Below are 25,297 nucleotides of genomic sequence, written 5' to 3' on the forward strand. Positions count from 1 at the left end.
TTATGTGATGGATGTTGAATACACAGAGGACAAAAGAGTGGCCATCCAAGGCAGTCACAAATTAGCAGTCATACAGATCAAAAGGATGAAGTTCTATCAACTTAGAAACAGAATTGTGGGAGTGTTAAGGCGCAGAAAGAGGCCATTGGGACATTCATTAAGTTATCATGACCTCATGCTAATCTCCTGCTTTTCCTCCGTACCCATGCAAATTATTTTTATCCAAATAACTGAGGTTTTTCATCCCTGGAAATATTCTTGTCAACCACTATTTAACTCTCTCTGATATTTTTACATTCTTTGCGTAATGTGGTGCCTCAAACTGTACACAAAGCATCAGCTGAGGTCCAACAAATGTTTTGCACAAGTTCAACGTCATTTCAACATTCTTTTACTCTCAGCCCCTATTAATAAAGTTCAGGATATTGTATGTTTTACTTACTGATCTCTCCATCCTTTCTGTCACTTTCAATCATCTCCATCACATATAAACCCTCTGCACTTGTATCTATCATTAGAATTGTAACCTCAATTGTATATTGTCTTTCAATGGTCTTCCTACCAAATTGCATCACTTCACATTTCTTTACAGTGGAACTCATCTGCCACCTATTGTTTATCAATTTATCCATGTTCTTTTGGAGTTCCACAATACCTTCCTCATAGTTTATAATTACACATCAACATCTAGATCATTGTCACAGATATGCAGCACAGAAACAGACTCATTCATCCAACTCGTCCATGGCTGATCAGATATCCTAAATAACCTAGTCCCATTTGCTGGCATTTGGCCCATATCCCTCTAAGCCCTTTCTGGTCACATAACTATCCAGATGCCTTTTAAATATTGTAATTGTACCAGCTTGCACCACTTCCTCTGGCAGCTCATTCCACACACACACACACCACCCTCTGCATTAAAGCTTATCTCTTACCAGATGCCTTTTAAATATTGTAATTGTACCAGCTTGCACCACTTCCTCTGGCAGGCTCATTCCACACACACACACACCACCCTCTGCATTAAAGCTTATCTCTTAGGTCCCTTTTAAATCTTTTCCCTCTCATCTTAAACCTTTGCCGTCTAGTTTTGGACTCCCCCACCAGAGGAAAAGACCTTGTATGTTTACCCTATCCATGCTCTGTCCTCCTATTCCTACTTCACTAGCTCAGGGCACTGGAAGTAATCCAATTACTACTACCCTTGTGGACCTACTTTTTAAATTTCTGAATAACTTCACATTTTTTTCCTCCCCAAAGTTTCGTCCTTTTCCCTTCTCATGTCATTGGTTCCGATGTGTACAATGACCTCCTGCTGTTCCCTCTGCCCTTTGAGAATATTCTACACCATCTCAGAAATATCCTTAATCCTGGCACCAGAGGGGCAACACACTAATGTGATGTCTCGCTGTTGGCTGCAGAAATGTCTGTCTGTGTCTCTGACTAGAGAGGTCCCTATTACCATCAATCATTAGGAACCTGACATACCCCTCGTTACACTAGAACTAGTCTTGGTACCAGAAACTTGGCTGTTCCTGCTACATTTCCCTGAGAGTCCATCACCCCTACATTTTCAGAAACAGAATACTTGTTTGAAATGGGGATGGCCAAAGGAGACTCCTGCACTACCTGCCTCCCACTGCTACCTTTCCTGGAGGTCACCCATCTACCTGACAGTATCATTGGTTTTTCTCCCTTCCTGTAAATGCCATCCATCACACCCCCTATCTCCTGTAAATTCCTCATTGCCTCTAACTGCCACTTCAACCAATTGATATAATCCGATGTGAATATTGAGTAACAATTAATTAGAATGGACGGCTTTGAGGTATGTAGGGAAGAGGTGTTGGAAATTCTGGAAAGGGTGAAAATAGATAAGTCCCCTGGGCCTGATAGCATTTATCCTAGGATTCTCTGGGAAGCAAGGGAGGAGATTGCAGAGCCATTGGCCTTGATTTTTATGTCCTCGTTGTCTACAGGAATAGTGCCAGAAGACTGGAGGATAGCAAATGTGGTTCCCTTGTTCAAGAAGGGGAGTAGGGATAACCCTAGTAACTATAGGCCAGTGAGTCTCACTTCTGTTGTGGGCAAAATCTTAGAGAGAATTGGAATGTGTTTCAGTCAGTCTCTTGATGTGATTAGGAGATGGGTTTCCATATTTAATTAATCCCGGAGTTTTGGCCCATGAGTCATGGGTAATGTTGGTCTAGTGTGGATTCTATCTGTCCTCTGTCTCCTATCTCCCAGTCACGTGGGCAGACCGGCAGCTGTTGAGTTTTTGTGGGTTTAAAGCTGCGACTGCTGTTTAAAACACAAAAATGAATTCTTTTCGTTTCCTGATGTAGGCATAGTCCCGTGGCAAATGCGGGGCAGTTCTGATGCCCGCTTGCAGTGAGGAAGGATGTGTCAGGTTACAGCGGGATATAGATACGTTGCAGAGCTGGGCAGAAAGGTGGCAAATGGAGTTCAATGTAGGTAAGTATGAGGTAATTCACATTGGTATGAGTAACAAAAAGACTGGGTACTGGGCTAATGGTCGGATACTTGGGAGTGTGGATGAGCAGAGGGATCTTGGTGTCCATGTACACAGATCTCTGAAAGTTGCCACCCAGGTAAATAGTGCGGTAATGAAGGCATATGGCGTACTGGCTTTTATTGGTAGAGGAATTGAGTTCCGGAGCCCTGAGGTCAATTTGCAGTTGTATAAGACTCAGGTGCGGCCGCATCTGGAGTATTGTGTGCATTTTTGGTCACCATACTATAGGAAGGATGTGGAGGCACTGGAACGGGTGTAGAGGAGGTTTACCAGGATGTTGCCTGGTATGGTAGGAAGATCGTATGAGGAAAGGCTGAGGCACTTGGGGCTGTTTTCATTGGAGAAAAGAAGGTTTAGGGGTGACTTGATAGAGGTGTACAAGATGATTAGGGGTTTAGATAGAGTTAACCATGAGAACCTTTTTCCACGTATGGAGTCAGCTATTATGAGGGGGCATAGCTTTAAATTAAGGGGTGGTAGGTATAGGACAGATGTTAGGGGTAGATTCTTTACTCAGCGAGTCGTGAGTTCATGGAATGCCCTGCCTGTAGTAGTGGTGGACTCTCCCTCTTTATGGGCATTTAAACGGGCATTGGATAGGCATATGGAGGATAGTGGGCTAGTGTAGGTTAGGTGGGCTTGGATCGGCGCAACATCGAGGGCCAAAGGGCCTGTACTGCACTGTATTTTTCTATGTTCTATGTTCTATGTTCTATGATAGGATTCGCAACCCAACACACTATCTGGAGATATAATCATCAGTAACATGGAAACTCTCCCTAGTCTCCCACATCTGACAGGAAGAACTCATCACTCTACTAAAGACCATTTTTGCATCTTAACAATCTACTGATCAAGAAAATAGCACAGTCTTACTGTTCTCGAAGCACTGCTCCAGGCTAACTTAGTACATATGTTATATAGTTTTAAAGTTTAATCAAGAGACAGATCCCAATAAAACTTATAATAAAAAAAACCCATTCTACTCACTGCTGTAGATTTACATAGAAAAACAGAAAGGTTATACTTTAAAACTATCCACTTAACTGCTCCCCTGCTGTGGGCTCTCTGATACAGGTTTTTCTCCAAAGTTAGCTGTGAGTTTTGCTGCTTGTTTATTTTTCTTAGAATAAACTCCAATGTCCAGAGATACTTGAGACCAAACAGCAAAGACAGCAGCTGTACAGGTTACTACTGAGTCAGACAGCAGTGCTGGTTTCTTTCTCCATTTAATTCACTTCCAATGTGGTCACCACCTTTGTCTCCCTTCATCTTTTTTTCATGTGCTGTTGTTTTGATCTTTTTCCCCCCAAAGTTCCAAAGCACTGCAACAGCTTAGAAAACAGTAATTACTGCTCCTAGAATTCAAAGAAATCAGCTCCAACACTGAAAATACCTCAGAAAAGGAGCAACTCCTACAGCCACAACTTTTTCTCATCCTCTATTTTGGATTACCCAGAATCATTAATATATACAGAGGAACCTCAATTATCCAAAGGACACAGGTGGGGAGTATTTCATTTGGTTAATCGAATTCCAGATAATCGAATGCTGGATAATTCCAGATAATCGAATGCTGCAGGGCATTCCATGAACTAGTTTAGCCAAGCATCAGGGTCTTGCGATCTTGCTGGATAATCCAATATTCAGATAATCGACTGCTGGATAATTGATATTCCTCTTTATCAGGAAAAGCAAAGATCCCATTCTGACCTTTGGGAAACTCCACTACAAACTTTCGCCCAGCACAAAAATATCCATTGGCAATTGATCTCCTATCACTCAGCCAATTTTGTATCTTGTTTGCAACTTACCCTTACATAATCCATAACTTTCCTCATAAGTCTGTTGTGTGATGCTGTATCAAAAGCCTTCTGAGAGTCCATCACCAGTATTATTCTTATCAAGCCTTTTTGTTATCTTTTTAAAAAACTCCAACATTTAAACATGATTTCCCCTTTCCACGTGACTCTTTTTAATCAACCCACTTTTTTCTCTGTAATTACTAATTCTATCCTGAATAATTGCGTATGGTAGCTTCCCCTTCTTGAAGTTAAACTAACTGGCCTGTAATTGCTGGGCTTATCCTTACAAACTTTCTTGAACAAGACTTTAATATTTGCAATTTTACAATCTTCTGGCACCTCCTTCAAGTCTATGAAAAACTGAAATATTGTGGCCAACGCTCCTGCAATCTCCACTCTCACTTTCTGCAAAATCCTTGGATGCATCTCATCTGGTTCTGATTCCTTGTCAACTTTCAGGACAATTGTGTCCAACACTTCTGCCCTATTAGTTTTGAACCCTTCTAGTGACTGAGTTCAATTCTCTTTCACCACTGCCATGGTAGTGTCTCTATCTTTGATAAAGACAGATGCAAAGTATTAATTTAATATGTTAGCCATGCACCATGCCTCTAGGTCCTTCCCCCCCGCCTGCCCCCCCCCCCCCCCACATCAGCCTTATTCCCCCCTTTAGTCCCCTTGTATGGATGTTTGAAGACTTGGAATAACTCGTTATGTTGGCTGCCAGTCTTTTCTCATAATTCCTCTTTGATTTTCTATTTGCTTTTTTCACCTCTCATCTGAACCTTCAATATTCTTCTCAATTTTATTTTTTAACCTGACATCATAGAAGTTAAGGTAAAGAAAAAAAAGTGTGCCTATCTACTTTGTCAACCAGTGAACTCTAGATTTGTTTGTGCTACCATTCCCATTTGAGATAAATATGCCTTGACTGGTAAACCCATCTCCTCTTTGAAGACAGTCCATTTTTCAGTCACTGTTTATCCTGCCAACCTCTGCTCCAGTCAATCCTGACTAATTCTGTACTTGGCCTATTCAAGTTGTTCTCCCCCAGTTGATTTTTCTCACTTGGGATAGTTGCATATCATTCTTTAACATTATTTCTGAACCTTACAATACAATGATTACTGACTCCCAAAATGTCCCAACCAACAACTGGTCTACTTGGTCCATCTCATTTCCAAGAACCAGGACAAACAGTGCATCATTTCTTGTTGGACTGGAAGCATACTGCTTTAGGAAGCTCTCCTGCATGCATTCCTGGCCCCTTCAATGCCCTGTAAACTACAAGTATCCCTGTCTATGTTTGGGTAATTGAAGTGTACCATTATAATTACTCTATAATGTTGGCATCTCTCTGTAATTTCCCTTCAGATTTGCTCTCCTATATTCTTTCCACTTGTTTGTAGTCTATAGACTTCACCTTGTAAAGTAATTGTACCCTTTTTGTTCCTTACTTCCAGCCAAATTGATTATGTGTATGTGGACTCTCTGGAACATTCATTTTATCCAGCCCTGCAAAGCTCTCCTTACCCAAAACCTCTCTCCCATCTTCTTTGCTTGTCTTTCTGCCTTTTATAATACTTGATGAATGCTTATTAATACTTGTGAATCTACCTAGATTTAACACTAAGTTTTGCCCTTCCAGAGCCAGGTCTTTGTTATCGCTGCATGATCTAGAGATTATTACATATGAAAACCTGCTTGCTAACTTTCTACCGAGCTCACTCAATACTGATTACAGAATCACATCCCCCTTCCTACCTGTATCAATAGTAGCAACATGGACCACAACCTCTGGCTGTTTACCCTCTCCCAGAAGCAACACTGATACCAGATACCTCAGTCACTCTTACAAGTTGACTCAGAGGCATTTGTGCCTTTCAAAAAAAAGAGCTATGGGGAATGTGCGAAGGAATGAGATTAACTGGAAGACTCTGTCTGACAGGTACATGGCACAGATATGTTGCGCTGAAAGGCCTCAACCTGTACTGTGAAATTTTACCATCCTGTGTCTTTTATATTCCATGAGAAGTCAGGACATCACCAAGATAGGACTAGGTGTCCTGAGCTAGGTGTAAAAGTTAGGATAATTCTAACCACATTGATGGTGAATGAGTAAATATGGAGCGTGACTTTACAACAGATTTCAATAGAGGTCAGCAAACAAGGTCTTTTAGAATAAGTATTTTGCATTTTAAGTTAGTTTCCCAAAATGAACAGTGAATGATGGTTAATGAGACGAGAACCTAGGGGATTTTTACAACCTCCTAATTACAATGTATTTAGCTCAGTAGAAGAATTTTGCTTAATGGGAGCATTGTGATAAAAGCTATAATATGACATAACTATAAATATGAAGGTCATAAGATTGCATGGCAAATAAATTCTAATGTTTATAAATGTGAGAAAATCCACTTTGGTAGCAAAAATGCGAAGGAAGATTCTTATCTAAGCTGTGATTGATTGGGAAAGGAGGAGGTGCAATGAGACTTGGGTGCCCTTGTACACCAGTTACTGAAAGAAAGAATGCAGGTGCAGCAGGACGTGAAGAAAGCAAGTGCAATGTTGGTCTTCATTGCAAGAGGATTTGAATGCAGGAGCAGGGATGTCTTGCAGCAGTTATACAGGGCATTAGTGAGACCACACCTTATGTATAATGTACAGTTTTGGTCTCCTTATCAGAGGAAGAATGATCTGGTTACAGAGGGAGTGCAACAAAGGTTTGCCAGGCTAATTCCTGGGATGGCAGAACTAATGTATGAAGGAAGATCAGATTGGCTAGGACTATATTTACCGGAGTTAAGTGGTTTGGTGGGGGTCTCAGAGAAACCTATAAAATTCTAACATGGTTAGAGAGGGTAAATGCAGCAAGTTTATTTCCAATGACCAGGGAGCTCAGAACCAGATGGAGAAAGATACAAGATAAGCCATTTAGAACTGAGATGAGGAGAAATTTCCTCACCCAGAGAGTGGTGAGCCTATGGAATTCTCTGCCACAGAAAGCAGTTGAGGCCAAAACATTGAATTTTAGAGCTGAAGGGATCAAAGGACATGGAGCGAAAGCAGGAACAGGGGACTGAGTTGGATAATCAGCCATGGTCATATTGAATAGCAGAGTAGGCACAAAGGGCTAAATGGCCTACTCCTGCTCCTGTGTTCGATGTTTCTATGTTATGTCTGGGGGCTATCTCTTTAATTTACAACAAGAAAAAAGGAATGAAAGTCTCATTATAATATGTTCTGAATTCTGTTGAACAATATCTTTGGGTGGCTTGGTTGTTACAGGGAAGCCTAGGTTGTCATACTGGGAAGAAGGTGCAAATACATCTGTAAATAATGACCAGGTCTGAAGTGCTAGTGGTGAATAGACTTCCTCTCCAATGCATTTTAAGTTATTTTCCCAAAATGTACAGTGAATTAAGGTTAAGAGATCAGAGCCTAGGGGATTTTTACAACCTCCTAATTATAATGTATTAGGTTTCAGGAATTATAGGTTTTAGGAATGTCAGGTTTTGCACATAGTTAGACTGTAAACTGTCTGTTTAATTCCAAGATAAGAATTGAGGATCCACAGGATAGCTAATTCACATTTCTACCTGGATACAAGGCCTACATGGTTCACATGACCATGGGAGATGGTCTTTGAGAAGGGAAGAGTCCATTGCAAACCATTGTAGCATCGAGTTGCAGGGTTTTCCTAAGATATCCCTGAATCTCAGACTGGTCAGTCTGCAAGAATCTGGGAACCAGACAGCAGAGAATTAGAGAAAGCCAGACTCTGTTGTTTAACACACAGAAAGAGGATGGGAGCTTACGTTAAAGAGATCAAATTCCTGAGGAAATAAATGGGACTGAAAGATTCACCTAACTTTGACTTGGGGGGGAAATCCAGGATACCCTTTGCTGCAAAAGTCAGTTCAGGAATGGAAAAGAAAATAAAAGAAAGCTATCAGGAGCTAAGAATAATTTTAGATTGGTTCCTGACAAATGAAGTCACCCTGAAGGAACAGAATAACTTATAACCATAGAGGGGTTTTTTCCAGCACTTTTAAAAGTTAGATAGGGAAATTCTTTGCTGTAGTTATGATGCCAATAAAATAATGTTTACTTAATGTTGATCTGAGTTTTTTTGTTACAGCTAATATCTTAAAACCTGAAATTCCTCAGTTAATCATTTGTGATCCTTCCATCAGCCACTGATAATTCAAGATTCTTTCTAAAAATTATCAGTGTCATAAGAGTCATAGAGTCATAGGATCAAAGATTCATACAGTCAGACAGCATAGAAACAGACCCTTCAGACCATCCCGGCCATGCTGACCAAGTTTCCCAAACTAAACCAGTTCTACTTGTCCGCATTTGGCCCATGTCCTTCCAAACCTTTCCTATTCATGTAGCTACCCAAATGTCTGTTAAATGTTGTAACTATATCTGCATCTATAACTTCTGGCAGTTCATTCAAGATGTAAACCACCTTCTGTGTGAACAAGTTGCCCCTCAGGTCCCTTTTAAATCTTTCTCTTCTCACCTTAAAAATATGCCCCTAATTTTTAACTCCCCCATCCCAAGGAAAAGGCTTTGCTATTCACTTTATCGATGCCCCTCACAATTTCATAAACCCCTGCAAAGTCATCCCTCTACAGGGGCTGCAACAATTTCTACCAATGGTTTCATTTAGCAACCTTTGATGGTATTCTCAGTCATGAGTATGAGACTTTATACTAATGTACTAAAACATAAAGCTGGATAGCTGTCAGTTCTGGAAAAGCTCAATGCATCCATCAGCTTTAGGGGTACAATCCCCACCATTTGTGGCACAGAACTCATACAAATACATTTCTCCTCTTTGCTTGATAGCCATTTTAAAACTGCAACATTAATAAAATTGGTTTGAGTCAATTACTGATCTCATTGATGACCCAGTGAGGGCTGGAGGATGTAGCTTGTGTGCAAAACAATAATAGCTTTTGAAAAAATGCCTATGAAGGAAAAATACAAGGAAACAAAGCACTTCAACACACTCAACTCAAATGGCAAATTTGCTGAAGTGTCTAGCTTAATAAATTCATTTCTACTAATGTTAATTTGGCATCATCACAGAACTTTGTAAATCTCCAAAGCCAAGTCCCTTATTTATGCTGCAGTTCTTAGTCCTATCTCAGTATATTGAGCGCAACATATTTATAACAGACCATCTGTGGACACATGCGCAGAAATCTGTCCCCTACACATTTTTTAATCCATGTTGCAGTATTAAAAATATTCCATTCAAAGTTTTCTGAGATTCCAGATAATCTCCTGGATTTCAAATGGTGGTTTTCTACTACAGACACAGAGCCTTCTATTTTTAATGTGCTCAGGAACCATACTTGGCTTGAATTTTAAAAGCATATCTGACATATAGCAGATTACTGTATACTTCTATTTAATTATGCAAAGTGTTGATTCTGCCCTTCGTAAACAGAGCAATTAAGACACTGACAGACATTTTTGAACTTAGCATTAATGCAAATGGCGAGTTGTTAGTGCTCTTTGGTTGATATAAGCACATGTTGCATCTCAAATTTGGATGTTTGAAATAAGTAAGTTTATGCCAAAGAACACTTGAATAATAAAATTAAACTAACAACTGCCAAGATGACATCCCCTGACAAGGTAAACCATGTGCATAATTACAAGAGCCAAAAAGATCTAGCCATGTTTAAATATTAGTGGAGTTCCCAGTGGTCCTGGAGGTATTCCTGTACAATACAAAAGGATAACAGTGCAGACATTGGAAATCTGAAACAAAAACAGCAAATGCTGACAGTGCTCAGTAGACCAAGCAGCATCTGTGAAGAGTTAAAGAGGTAACATTGCAGGTTTGTAATCTTCCATCAAAACTGGGAGAAGTTACAAATGCAATAAGTTTTGAAGGAGTTAAGGGGAGGATATTAGGAAAATGAATAAAAGAGAATCTACGTGATTAGGGAGACAGCAGGAGAGATTAATTGACAAAAGTATCCACGGAGTGCAAGGTCAAAGAGAGAGCCAATGACATAAATAATAAAAGATATGTTTGGAGGACATGTGCATGACAGGGTGCCGAACAGCTGTCATCCAAAGTTAAAGTGAAGAGAGAACCAAGGAGGAACAAAATAATAGTTGCTTCTTTCTCTAACATTGCTTTTTCTTCTCTCATTTCTTATTTCTTTTGCAGGTGCTGCCTGACCTGCTGACTATTCTCAGTATTTTCTTGCTTCATCTCACACAATGTTTTCCTTCCAGGTGAAAAGTTAAATTTAGTCTCCCCTTTGATCTATTTTCATGTTGTATTTTTATAAAGAAATTCTCTTCTAATTTTACTCCACTGTGACTCACCCCAAAACTTCACCTTAGAAAAATTGTTAGTCTACAATTCAGTATTTACTTTCCTTCCTCTCATTCCCATCTCTTCATGCTCTCCTCCCTGAAACTTGTTTTACAGAAAAATCATAATTGTTGCAATTTCTCCCACTACTCTTCCAACCAGAAATAATGTTGTGAAGAAAATGAAGTTCAGCTTCATTGATCTTATTCACTCAGCTCAATTTCCAGGACCTGATCTGAAAGTTGCAAATCCCAGTACAATTTCAGTTCTACAAGTAATTGTAACTTTAGTCCTCCCTCAATCCTTTTTGAGTATTATTTTGGCTTTAGACTTCACAGGGAATTTAGTTCTAAGCTAAACTCGATTTAAAATAATAAAATAATTTGAGCCAACAACTAATCCCTCTCATTTTAGCCAACTTAAAGAATACTACTTTCCCCATACAATTTTCATTCTTTTATGTGTGCAAATTACACTAAATAGATAGCAAACTGTGTAAACTAATATACCATGTGTATCTGTAATTGACTAATTTTCAAGAACCTCCAATGATGCTACAAAACTCTAGCGATATCAGAAAACAGAAGTATGTAATGTTGTCATGTTTTAACGAAATAAGGTAAGAATCTACCTTTGAACGGCTCCAGTGCGTAAGTGGACTTTTTCTGTGATCAAGGCAAGGACACGATTCCAGTCTTGGACAGTATATTTTGGTAGAAGCAATCTCACAGGGGGAATCAGCAGGTCTCCATTGGTAAAAATGCTAAAAAGAGGAAAATGTATAGATAAACATTCTTAATAGCTCATATTTTCTCCCATCATGAAAGGCAAATTTTACATTGAAACTAAAACTCAACATAAATGAGTAGAAGTCAAAACGTGTGGTGCTGGAAAAGCACAGCAGGTCAGGCAGCATCCGAGGAGCAAGAGAAACGATGTTTCAGGCATAAGCCCTTCATCAGACTTTTCTGCTGTGCTTCTCCAGTGCCACACTTTTTTGACTCTGATCTCCAGCACCTGCAGTGTTCACAGAAAGTGGGTACTCATAAATGAGTAGAATATGAGAAGGGGTTTCTCAATCAGGCAGCATCAATGGGAAAAGAGGAGTCAGTCAACATATCAGACCTTAAGACCTTCCCCCTGAGATGTAGGAGCAGAAGTCGGCTATTTGCCCATCAAGGCTGCTCCTGAATTCAATTAGATCATTGCTGATCTGATCATCCTCAACTCCACTTTCCTGTCTTTTCCCTGTACCCACTGATTCCCTGACGGATTAAGTATCTGCCTGTTTCGACTTTGAATATACTTAACAATCCAGCTTCTATAGCCAGCTGTGGTAAAGAATTCCATGGAGCCAATACATACTGGCTCACTGTCTTCAATTGGCAACCTCTTACTGTGAGATATGTCCTGTGGCCCCAGCACTGATTCCTGGGGCACTCCACTAATTACAGGGCATCGTCCTAAAAATGCATTCCTTAGCTCAATTCTGAACTTTCATCATAGCTACCTTTGCCAATTTGATTTCCACAATCTATATGAAGATTAAAATCATCCATGATGAATGAATTCACTTTTTCTCCTGATTTGTTCTCTGTCCTACAGAACAGCTACTCTTAAGAGGTCCTTTCGACAATGCCACCAATGTATTATTTCATACCTTTGCCCACATAGGTTCTGCATCATCTGACCCTCGATCATTTCGTACTAGCATACTTTTTCCATCTCGTACTAACAAAGCTACCTCGCTACTCTTTCCTTCCTGCCTGTCCTTTTGACAAGTCATGTAACCCTTAATATTTAGTTCCCAGTTTTGGGCGACTTGTAACCATGTCTCCATAATGGTTATAAGATCATACTCTGGAACCTCTATCGTTGCTATTAATTCATTTACTTTATTCTGAATACATGGACAGGAAGGCCGGGAGAGGAGCAAAATATAAAATCAAAGCAGCACAAGGGAAAGGGAGAACAGAAAGAAAAGAAATGCAGAGGAAAGCAAAAGGAAAGACCTGCAGTGGGATAAATTATTAAACAGCAGCCATGTTAGAAAAAAAGGGATAAAATGAGATACATGGCATCCTGTAGTGGAAAATTCAATGGAAACAGAAATAAAATCAGGAGTAAAAATGTAATGAGCTGCTGACTATACAACCTGTGATAGCCAATTGAGGGGTTTATGGTAACAGCCTCAGCAGTGGTCACAGTCACTAGTCATAAGAAACCTTGCCATTTTCAGAAACCCCTGCGGAACACAATACCTTCCTAATTAAATACCAATAGGGCCTCTTCCCCTTTAACAGTGGGGCTCTTGCCTCACTGGATAATTGGAGGGTCAGCAGCCCTTCAGTTCCAGCAATGTCACAGGGAGCAGTGACCACTGTGGGTACTGTGTGGGCCAGCCAGCACAGAGAGATGTCCAGAATCAAGGTACGATAATAGGGGGTATTAAGACGGTGAGGGGGAGGGCAGTCAATCATGAAGGAAAATGGGTGCTTCTCAGCAGGAGTTCCCTGTGTTGCTGGGAGTGGTGAGTTGAGCGGGGATGTCCTTCCATGATTTACAGGGTGCCCAAGGAAGGGTCCACCATGTTGAATAAGGTAATAGGTATCCAAGAGTTAATGTGATTTCCACCCAAGTTAGTCATGTCACACAGTCTTTCGGAGGATAACAAGGCAACCCAGCACAAGGTCCCGATGGAGAAAGTTATATCATCTCTGGTTCCTAATGATTGTAGTTATATTTCACAATTTAGTGTAACATGCACCTATTGCTATCATGCAATAAACTAAATTTTGTTATACAAGACAAGCGTCACTCCTTATCCTTTACATTCTACCACTGATTATTACACAGCTCCTTAGACTCAATGTAAGAGATTGGCAGCAATAAACTAACCCAAACACAAGCCTCTGTAGCCAGAACCCAATTCAACATGGTGATCAATGGTGGACACTGCTGCTGAAATATATCAATGTTACTACAGTAGAGAGAACAAATTTGATGAATCAGGAACATTTTTATGAAGACAAGTCAAATTATCACTTTAAGTAGACATAAGCAGACAGTCAGTCAGCAGCTTAAATTTGTAAATTGACTAACAATTCTCACTGGATATGGGAGCAGCAATGGACAAAATCGCCACACTCCAGAAGAAAACCTTTTGATCAGAGCTGGTAAGAGGTGTGGAAATAAACATTGTGGACTAGAAACAGAGTCAAAGCAGAGCACGTTAGAAAAAGAAGAATTCTCTTTGGGCAGCAGACAAATACCTACCATAAGCATGCCCTCTTAGCAATCTACCTGCAAGATGGTTATTTACCTCAATGCTACACTTTGGAGTACAGCAGTGCCTTTCTTTTCATTTATTCATTTGTGGGATGTGGGCATCACTGGCTGGCCAGCATTTATTGCCCATCCCTAGTTGCCCTTGAGAATGTGGTGGTGAGCTGCCTTCTTGAACCACTGCAGTCCAGCTGCTGTGGGTTTACCCACAATGCCTTTTTGGAGGGAATTCCAGGAATTTGACCCAGCGACAGTGAAGGAACAACGATATATTTCCAAGTCAGGATGGTGAGTGACTTTGAGGGGAACTTGAAGGTGGTATATCCCATATATCTGCTGCTGTTGTCCTTCTAGATGGAAGTGATCATGGATTTGGAAGGTACTGCCTGGGGATCTTTGGTAAACTTCTTGTAGATAGTACACACTGCTGCTGCTGCTGAGCGTTGGTGCTGGAGGGAGTGGATGTTTGTGAATGTAATGCCAGTAAAGGGGGTTGCTTTGTCCTGGATGGTGTCAAGCTTCTTGAGTGTTACTGGGGCTGCATTCATCCAGGGAGGTGGGGAGTATTCCATCACACTCCAGATTTGTGCCTTGTAGGTGATGGACAGCCTTAGTGGATTCAGGAGGTGAGTTACCCACCGCAGTATTCTTAGCCTCTGATCTGATCTTGGAGCTATTGTGTTTATGTGATGAGTCCAGTTGAATTTCTAATTAATAATAACTCCCACGATGTAGACAGTGGGGGATTCAGTGATGGTAACACCATTGAATGTCAAGGATGGTGGCTAGATTGTCCCTTTTTCATGATGGTCATAGCCTGACATTTGTATGGCACAAATATCACTTGCCACTTGTCCGCCCAAGTCTGGACACTGTCCAGATCTTGCTGTATTTAGACACAGACTGCTTCGGTATCTGAGGAGTCGTGAATGGTGCTGAACATTGTGCAATCATCAGCGAACATGCCCACTTCTGGCCTTATGATGGAGGGAAGGTCATTGATGAAGGAGCTGAAGATGGATGGATGGATACTACTCTGAGGAACTCCTGAAGAGATATTCTGGAGCTGAGATGATGGACCTCCAATAACCATGACCATCTTCCTACATGTCAGGTATGACTCTAACCACTGGAGAGTTTGCCCATTGATTCCAGCTTTGCTAGGGTTCCATGATGCCATATTCAGTCATATGCAGCCTTGGTGTCAAGGACTGTCACTCTAACCTCCCCACTGAAATTCAGCTCTTTTGTTCATGTTTGAACCAAGGTTGCAATGAGGTCAGGAGCTGAGTGGCTCTGGCAGAACCCAGAGAGGGATATTGCTAAGATGGTGCTGTTTGATAGCACAGTTGATGGAGGTCCATCATCTCAGCTTCCATCAGTATAGGACATTCTTCGGCAATTTTCCACATTATCGGGTAGATGCTAGTGTTGTACATGTACTGGAACAGCTTGGGTAGGGGAGCGGCAAGTTCAGGAGTTTAAGTCTTCAGTACTATTGGCAGAATGTTGTCAGGGCCCATAGGCCTTTGCAGTATCCAGTGCCTCCAACTATTTCTTGATATCACACCGAATTGGCTGAAGACCACTGGAGGAGGCCAAAATGGATCATCCACTTGACAGTTCTGGCTGAGGATTACTATGAAAGCTTCAGCCTTCTCTTTTGCACTGATGTGCTGGTCTTGTCTATCATTGAGGATGGGGATATTTGTGTAGCCTCCTCCTTGGGCGAGTTGTTTAATCATCCACTACCATTCATGACTAGATGTGGCAGGACTTGCAGAGCTTAAATCTGATCCATTGGTTGTGAGAGCACTTCGCTGTGTCTATCACTTGCTGCTTGTGCTATTTGGCATGCAAGTTAACCTATTTGGTGTCTTCATCAGGTTGACACCTCATCTTCAGGTATGACTGATTATGCTCCTGGCGTGTCTTCCTGCACTCCCCTGGTTGATCCCCTGGCTTGATGGTAATGGTTGAGTGGGGGGATATGCCTAGCCATGAGGTTACAGATTATGCTGAAGCACAATTCTAAAGCTGTTGATGGCCCACAGCACCTCATGGACGCACAGTCTTGAGTTGCTAGATGTATAGTCTGTTCGAAGTCTGTCCCATTTACCACGGTGATAGTGCCACACAACACAGTGGAGATTATTCTCAATGTGAAGGCAGGATCTAATCTCCACAAGGACTGTGCGGTAGTCGCTCTTACTGATGCTGTCATGGACAGGTGCAGAGGTCAAGTCAGTTTTCCTTCTTGTTGGTTCCCACATCACCTACCGCAGACCCAATCTAGCAACTATGACCAACTCAATCAGTAGTACTGCTGCCGAGCAGTCTATCTTGGTGATAGACTTTGAAATCCATCACTCAGAGTACATTTTCTGCCTTTGCCATCTTCAGTGTTTCTTCTAAGTGTTGCTCAACATGGAGGAGTACTAATTCATCAGGGAGGACACTAATTAGTATCAGCAAGAGGTTTCCTTGCCCACGTTTAACCTGAAGCCAGAAGACTTCATAGGGTCTGGAGTCAATGATGAGGACTCCCCGGTCAGCTCCCTCCCGACTGTATACCACTGTGCCACCACCTCTGCTGGGTTTGTCCTGCCGGTGAGACAGGACATATCCAGAGATGGTGATGGTGGTGGTGATGTCTGGGACATTGTCTGTAAGTTACAATTCCGTGAGTATGACTATGTCAACCTGTTGCTTGACTGGTCTGTGAGACAGCTCTCTCAATTTTGGCACTAGCTACCAGATGTTAGCGTGGAGGACTTTGTAGGGTCAACACGGCTGTTTCTGCCGTTGTACTTTCCGGTGCCCATGTTGATGCAGATAATCCTTGCGGTTTCATTTCTTTGAGATTTTGTAGCAATTGGTAACAATTGAGTGGCTTGTTAGGCCATTTCAGAGGGCAATTGAGAATCAACCACATTGAGTCATAGAGTCATAGAGATATACAGCATGAAAGCTGTGGGTCTGGAGTCACATGTAGGCCAGACCAGGTGAGGATGGCAGGTTTCCTTCCCTGAAAGACATTAGTGAGCCAGATGGGTTTTTCCAACAATCAACAATGGCTTCTTGGTAATCAGGAGATTCTTAATTCCATATTTTTAAAATTGAATTCAAGTTCCACCATCTGCCGTAGTGGGATTCAAACCTGGGTCCCCAGAACATTATCTGGGTCTCTGGATTAATAGTCTAGTGAAAATACCTCTTGGTCATTGCCTTCCCTTTCATCGCTTTTCATTGTAATGCTGCTGTCAGGACATTTTCCAAACAAGGACAGGCAGCTAACTCATGCACTCAATGAGATTACACATCAGTACTCCTCACTTGATCTCTTAGCACACACTCACTGTCTGATTGGATGCTCGCAGCTCTCTGTCTTGCACTACTTCCACACAGTAACTAGTGAAGGAAAACTGTGAAATGGTGTATATGAACTTCAGGCATTAGCCTACTATGCACAGTCCAAATGTTTGCCCTCCCCCATCACCCCCACATAACTCCTGACTACATCATGCAAAGTTATGAAACAATCCCATTATGATGGACACACAATGTATTGCAGAGGATGGTTAGCCTCTATATCTTCATTCTTGTCATTGCAGCTTGAAATAACTGTACGGAAGCTGGTATCCCATCACCATGTCACCCTTTATTTACATATGCATGGTACAGGGGGTCTGACCAGCCAGCTCAGAGCCAGTTCCGAGAATGAGGAGTTTCTGAATCTCCGGTTTATGACTGCCATCTAGGACTCCCTGCTTGGCAAAGGATAACAGCCCCAATCAAGGATCTCATAGTCAGTGAGATCCACCTGGTTCTCATTCCAATCAGTACACAGCTAAAATCACATTTTCTCTCATAACTGATGATGGAAAGTGAATGTATGCTTTCAAATATAAAAATGTATTTACAATGAAGTGTCACCCATGTACCACTCTGAAGATGTTGTTCCATCTCCTGCCACTCCAGCTAGGTGCAGTCCCAGACTCTGGAACTGAGCTGGGAATGAGCTGCCCCTCACAGATCCTGCTGACCTTGGAGTTTAAGTCAGGGGGCCCTAGATGCATCTGTGGTTGGGGGGGGTGTCGGTATTACTGAGTGCATCATGGCCAAAGGCAGGTTCACTATCTTCAGTCGAAACATTAACTCTGATTTCTCTCCACAGATGCTCCCAGAACTGCTGAGATTTTACAGCAAGTTTTTTTTTTTTTTCACTATCCTCAATCTGATCTCTTGCAAGGCTGATGGCAGGATAGTTGTGGAAGGTCCGGCCTCCTTTGTCAAGACAGGAGACATCTTTGCTTGGGGGCATGTTATATGTGGTCACACCTTGGGCTGGATGCCTATTGGCACTGTCCTGTGTCCTCATGAGGAAGGGGAACCTGGAATGAGGTCAAGGAACCACCCCCCCCACCTTACCTATCACCTTGCCTTTGGTTCCCAATGGCTACAGTGATGGAGGGCAGGTCTGTGTGTGCATCCAGAAACTCTGAGAATGTTGGACATGGCTATCCATGGCAGATGCCAACCTGTCCAAGGAGGCAGTTGGACACTCACATGCCAGAGGCTGCAATATGCAAACAATGTTGGTGGAGTCCTCCAGCCTTCGAGTCAGTTTGCCCAATGCCACCAACAAACCAGCCTGCCGCTCCTGCAGCTGCTTGTGCAATTTGATCAATTCCTTATTTGCTGACACCACATGGTCCTCCCTTGTACTCCCATGAGTGAAAAGTTTACAAGTTGCCATTTCCAGTGCCATCTTCAGTACAAAGGTACCTAGGTACAGATTTTTTAAGTACAAGTCTTTATGAAAAAAATTAGGAAAATAAAGAAATAAAAAAAATCCAACAATACAGACCTATGTGCCATTTTAGGTACCAAAGTACAAAATCATAGGAATTGTCATGAGATTGTGGCGACAAGAGATGTATTTTGTCCTTTGTTTTGAAGAGGGGTTTTAAGGCAGAGGAGATGAGAAGTCTACCAGAACCACTCGAGTAAACAGCTTGTGTGGACTTGCTTTTTTTAAGTTGGAACAATAGAGGCAGACTGAGTGGGTGTGGTCAAGCTCCCATAGAACCAGGATTTTTAGTTTTAGTTTTCAGCAGTTGCTGAACCTTATGTGGCCAAAATAGACAAATCAAGGGCCTGAATAGACTTCCAAGCAAGAAGGCCATCCTCAATCCTCCTCATCAGAGGAAAGCAATCTGCATTCCGACCCCCACTTGATGTAGGTACCATGTAGGTACTGCTTGAAGAAGTGTCTTACAGTCAGGATTCCAAGACTTAATTCTGAATTTTACACACAGAATGCAATAGTGAGGAAATGATGTTGCATTCAGGCAAGTCATCAGTTTTACTAATGTTGACGTAGTGTGCACATCAGCACAGTGTTAGGGCAATGGATAAAGTATAAAATTATATCATGAATATAAATTTTTTTTCAGATAAGAATTTCCTTCACTGGCAGAGAAAAGGTTATGGGAAGCTGAATTAGGTTTTCAAACTTATGATTTGGAGCAAGAAAGTAAAGAGCATTTTCCAGTGGCTGATCAGAAACAAGGGACATGGGTTCAGGCTTATCACTGGAAGAATGAGGTGGAGACTTTTACATTCCCCATCATTAAAACATGAAATGCTTCTTCACAATTTCCACTTCCATTGTGACAACTCTTAAGACTCCAGGAGAACTCTCTGCACTGCTTCTAATAGTGCCACCAGATTGCCAATGTCCACCTAAACCACCAGAACAGAAATTGTTGGTGAAATGCAACAGGTCTGGCAGCACCTGTGAGGAGAAAGCAGAGTTAACGTTTCGGTTTTGGCGACTCTTCATCAGAAGATTATCACCAGCAATTCCTGTTTTTGGAGCTGGGTTCAATGGCTCATCCAAGAAAAACAATCTAGTACCATAGTGCATGGGGGGGCTCTAATACGTTGTACATGCCTGTATATGTGCTTCAGATCCTACTGGTGCAGTGAGAGGAGGTTGCAAGAAACCTTTGTTCCTGATTTGGAGATGCCAGTGTTGGACTGGGGTGTACAAAGTTAAACATCACACAACACCAGGTTATAGTCCAACAGGTTTAATTAACAACCACCTGATGAAGGAGCGTCGCTCCGAAAGCTAGTGTGCTTCCAATTAAACCTGTTGGACTATAACCTGGTGTTGTGTGATTTTTACCTTTGTTCCTGCTCAGATTTTGGTATCATTTTAAACCTCAATATAAGCAGACCACTAGCACCACCCAGTGGATTTGTCTTGCCAAGCAGATTTTAACACAAAGCATTGTAATCTCACCCTAAAAACACAAAATTTGAAGTTTCTTAAGCTTTTGGATGTCTGTCCTTCTTTAATATTCACACACGATTACAACTTTTTATGCTGATGTTCTCAAAGACCAAAAAGATTTGCCTCATTTTCAGTGGCTGAGCGAATGAATAAATGTACATTAGCTACATGGATCCAAGATGTGGCAGATTATCTGCATCGGCTGATATCTGCCAAAGTAGATGCTACAGGTATTGTCATTTGCCTCTGTAACATTGGGCTGGAGGGATAGATTGGAAGTAAAAGGCGAATGACTGTGTGGAGTTTGCACGTTCTCCCCGTGTCTGCGTGGGTTTCCTCCGGGTGCTCCGGTTTCCTCCCACAGTCCAAAGATGTGCAGGGTCAGGTGAATTGGCCATGCTAAATTGCCCGTAGTGTTAGGTAAGGGGTAAATGTAGGGGTATGGGTGGGTTTCGCTTCGGCGGGTCGGTGTGGACTTGTTGGGCCGAAGGGCCTGTTTCCACACTGTAATGTAATCTAATCTAATTACCACACTTGGTCACTATCAAATAACCTCTGCCAGAAGTCAGCTTATATGTGGATATCAGTGAAGACATGCTCAGGCTAAGGTACATTGAATTCCTTTCACCATCCAAATCAAAACCCAAAAAACATCAGTATCTGCAGTGAAATTCAGTGGAGGAAAGAAAAATTCAAAATAGATAAACCTGTTATCTCTTAAAGAGTTAAATCCATGCTCAATTGTGATACTACTACAGCCACACTGTTTGAGTAAACAAGAGTAATGAAGATAACTTCTATCTAATTTGCCATACATAAAATACTTAATAACACATGTGATTTCTTCAAACTATTAGGACCAATTTCTTTACCAATAATAACCCTTCACTGTATTCCATTCGATAACTATAAGGACGTTAGTACCATAACTCAATCACTTAAAATCCAAAATGCGCATTTGCAATACGAGAACCTCTCATCTTTCAGCTTTTCTTCTTACAAAATAATCAAATATGCTTCATTTCCCAGCAACAACAGGGTTGAGAATTCATAACTATAAGGGTGCTTAGCAATTTTTGAGAAGGTTTGTAGCTCAGGTTGATGATAAGTTTGCAAGTTCCTTCGCTGAGCTTGAAGGTTTCAGATGTTTCATCACCATACTAGTTAACATCATCAGTGAGAGTCTCCAGTGAAGCATTGATGGTGTGTCCCGCCTCTCTATTTATAGGTCTTGGTTTCTTAAGATGAGTGAAGTCATTTCCGGTTCTTGTTTTCAAGGGAAGGTAGATAGGATCTAAATCAATGTGTTTATTGATGGAGTTCTGGTTAGAATGCCATGCCTCTAAGAATTTTCATGCGTACCTTTGTTTCGCCTGTCCTAGGATGTGTGTGTTGTCCAGACAAAGTGGTGACCTTCTTTGTCTGTCTGTATAGAAATTAGTGATAGTGGGTCATGTCTTTCGGTGGCCAGTTTGTGTTCATGTATCTTGGTGGCAAGTTTCCTGCTAGTTTGTCTGATGTAGTGTTTTTTTACACGTCTTTAACAATGGTGCTTATCTGAACACTAGGCCAGTGAGGAATTATTTGAGAGCATGAGTAATATGATAGCATCAGGCAATCATTTATATGACAGTATTGTATCATGTTGTAAGTTGATAACACCATCCCATGGTGTGACAGCACTGTACCTTATAATAATAGCAAGCCATGGGGCAGTATAATTGAACAATGCCACAAGTTGTATGATTGAATTGTGTATTTTTTTCATTCCTGTGTAGGATATCAACATCACTGATCAGATCAGTGTTTATTAGTCAATACTAGGTCTGTCAAAGTTGTCTCCTTGAACTTTTGCAATGTAGTGACTTCATACAAACATAGAAAATAGGAGAAGGCGTAAGTCATTTGGCCCTTTGAGTATGTTCCACCATTTAAGAAAATCATGGCTGATTTTACTGTGATTTCAAAACCACCTTCCTGCCAGCATCCCATAACCTTAGACTAAGAAAAATCTAATTCAGCCTTGAATAATTTTAAATACCCAACTTCCACACCCTACCAGCTTTTTGTTCTAACTGTAACAACCTTTTGTTGTAAACATTTGCTTGTTAGACCACCTCAAATCACAACTGAGTGTCAACTACAATGACATACCCCAAATGAGGTAGGGACAGTGGATATCCCTTCCTAAAGGATATTAATGAGCCAGCATTGAGAACTCAAATTCTCAAGCTGTCATGTGGAGTTGAACTCTTATTCTCTATATTATTCGTCTCGGCCTCTGACCCTATTATATCCCTTGGAAGATAGTATTGTTCCATAGGGTAGTGTGATAGTACTCTGTCATGCAGTGGTATGAATGCAAAGCTCAGAGATCTAATCTACTTACTTAGAACAGTAGAACAGTACAGCACAATACAGGCCCTTCGGCCCTCGATGTTGTGCCAGCCTTCAATCCTGCTCTAAGATCAGATGAACCTACATACCCTTCATTGTACTATCTTCCATGTGCCTATCCAACAATCGTTTAAATGTGGCTAAAGTATCTGACTGTACTACCATTACTGGCAGTGCATTCCATGCACCCACCACTCTTTGAGTAAAGACCTTTCTCTGACGTCTCCTCTGAACCTTCCTCCAATTGCCTTAACATACGCCTCCTCGTGATAGACATTTCCGCCCAGGGAAAAAGTCTCTGGCTATCCATTCTATCTATGCCAATCTATCTATGCCTCTCAGCATCGTGTACACATCTATCAAGTTATCTCTCATCCTTCTTCGTTCCAATGAGAGAAGCCCTAGCTTCCTCAACCTTTCTTCATAAGACATGCCCTCCAGTCCAGACAGCATCCTGTTAAATCTCCTCTGCACACTTTCTAAATCTTCCACATCTTTCCTATAATGAGGTGACCAGACTTCTCAATTATTCTCTATTAATTATCTTACAAAGATCAACACAAGCAGAAGTAAGCTATATTCCTAACCTTTCAGTAAGGCTATACTTTTTTGAGAATGGGAATCCTGAAAACTGTACTAAAGATTGATGAGGCATCTCCTGGTAAGTCATTAGTAGAACATGATAATTAGCAGATGTCATTATCACTGACATCATTTTGTATCCATATTTCTGCTTGATATCATTTCCCTCCATGATGAGCACCTTTTCTTCCTGATCCTCCTTTTGTCAACCTGAAGTCCAATGTAATTCCTCCTTTCACTGCTGCATGTTTAATCCTCATTGAATTGCAAAAATTATGCAGTCCACAGCAGATGGTGACTGACTGGATTGTGGAGCTGCACTGGTTTTTGAGCAGTCTGAACAATTGTTGCTTCAGAATCCCTACAGAGTGTTCAACAATGCTTTGCATGATCAAGGATCTCATTGTATTTGTACTTTCTGTTTTGTGGGTATGTCTTAACTAGAGACACTATCAATTTATTTTCTAACATCAACTTGCTTATTCCCTTGCAATCTTCAGATAGCACAAGCATCATAGACTTCAGCAGAAGAAAAACATCTTGATTGCCCCAACCCCCAAAACAAAGGAATTTCTACCATCTGTTACATTTTTGGAGTGGTACAGCTTCCTTTCATTGTGCGCATTTTACTTGATCTGTGAAGCTCTGGTGCCCACATGGGTTCTATCGAGAAATGTCCTGCATTTGTGTAAAATCTGCCAGATGGTTGACATTATGTTTCCTCGCCAATTGTCTTCTTTCCATTGGGAAAATAAAAATTGTGGTTCGCCTGGAAAATGCTTCATCTGTTGTTTGCTTTAGACCAGCAAGAGCTGCAAAATGTCTCCTGCGACATAAGTCCCTAAGTGATCTGCAAGGGTCCTGTCGCAAAAGTGCTAAGAATGTGTTGGATGATAGCCCTGTGCCATAAGGTAGAACAATTGCTCAGCTTATTAACAACTGGTCACACATGCAGAAAAACGCTTGCTGTATTACTATCCTCCACCATGAATCCTAGTAATACCTTAACAAGCAAAAAACAGTAATAGTGATCAGTATCAAGAACTGTCCAAATCCACAATGCTATTATTATAAACCCATAGCAGATGGTATTGCTCAGTCATTGCGTCTGTAATGAACTGGAATCGGTGAAGACAGGTTTTCCTTCCAACATAATCCGGAATAAAATAGTTTGACCTGTATTTGTGGGACTTCAAGTATTGACATCAGTGAACAAGCAAACTGCCTAACGTAATTGAGACTTTCACAAGTCGATTTCATTCACCTAATTTAATGACTAAAGCTGAATTCGTAAGGTGAAACTTGTACTGTAGCTGTAGCTGGTTAGTGCTTAAAAAAATGTGCCTCAACAAAGTGTGCAGACTTCAGCTTAAAAGCTGATATAAAGAGGATGGTTAAAAAGTGTAGAACCTAATCAATAGAGCCAAAAAGCTGGACTTCAATATTAATTGGAAGAACCTCCAGAATCTTGCTGAAAGAAAGCACTGCAGGCTTGTTTACCTGACACATACTTCATTTCCTATTGGTGAAGTGCTTTGCCATCAGTTGTCAAGTTCAGTATGGATCCTCAATTGCTTTAATATATCATTTAAACATTGCAATCCATATGCTTAATACAGTCCCTCCAAAATCATACATCGGCAAATCAAGAACGTGAGATTAAGTGCTCGGGCGGTGTTATGGCTCGGTAGGTATTATGATTTGGTAAGCCACAGGATTGTGACCAAAGATGAATGTCAATTACCACCGGATCCCACCCATCACTGCCAGGGTGTTTGGGGACTACCTACAAATACTTTTGGAACAATGTGACAGCCGAGACCCAACAAGTCCATCTCATCTCCAGTTCAAAGTTTGAAGACCCCCTTGCTGCTTACAGTTTAACTTGAAAGGCAAACCAGAGAAGTTTTAACTTTTCTTGGTAAAAATACTGTCCCCTGAGACACGTTATTAACATAAAAGGTATTACTCCTGGGCAGTGAGAATATACCAGCGGTGAAGGAGTGGACTTAACCAATGATGGGAGGGGATCT

At 41.3% G+C, this 25,297-nt stretch overlaps 1 protein-coding gene across 9 annotated transcripts in view; it reads right to left on the reverse strand.

The window, feature by feature from the left end:
• Positions 1 to 25,297, reverse strand: part of LOC122541600 (doublecortin domain-containing protein 2) — a 128,217-nt gene that overhangs the window by 78,439 nt on the left and 24,481 nt on the right. For all 9 annotated transcript variants that reach the window (XM_043678504.1, XM_043678520.1, XM_043678468.1 and 6 more), the window contains one exon: positions 11,328 to 11,459. In XM_043678504.1, coding sequence (XP_043534439.1) covers positions 11,328 to 11,459 — 132 coding nt within the window. The remainder of the gene's footprint in view (positions 1 to 11,327; positions 11,460 to 25,297) is intronic.

Source organism: Chiloscyllium plagiosum, chromosome 3 (assembly GCF_004010195.1).
Source record: "Chiloscyllium plagiosum isolate BGI_BamShark_2017 chromosome 3, ASM401019v2, whole genome shotgun sequence".
In the NCBI taxonomy this organism is placed as follows: Eukaryota; Metazoa; Chordata; class Chondrichthyes; order Orectolobiformes; family Hemiscylliidae; genus Chiloscyllium; species Chiloscyllium plagiosum.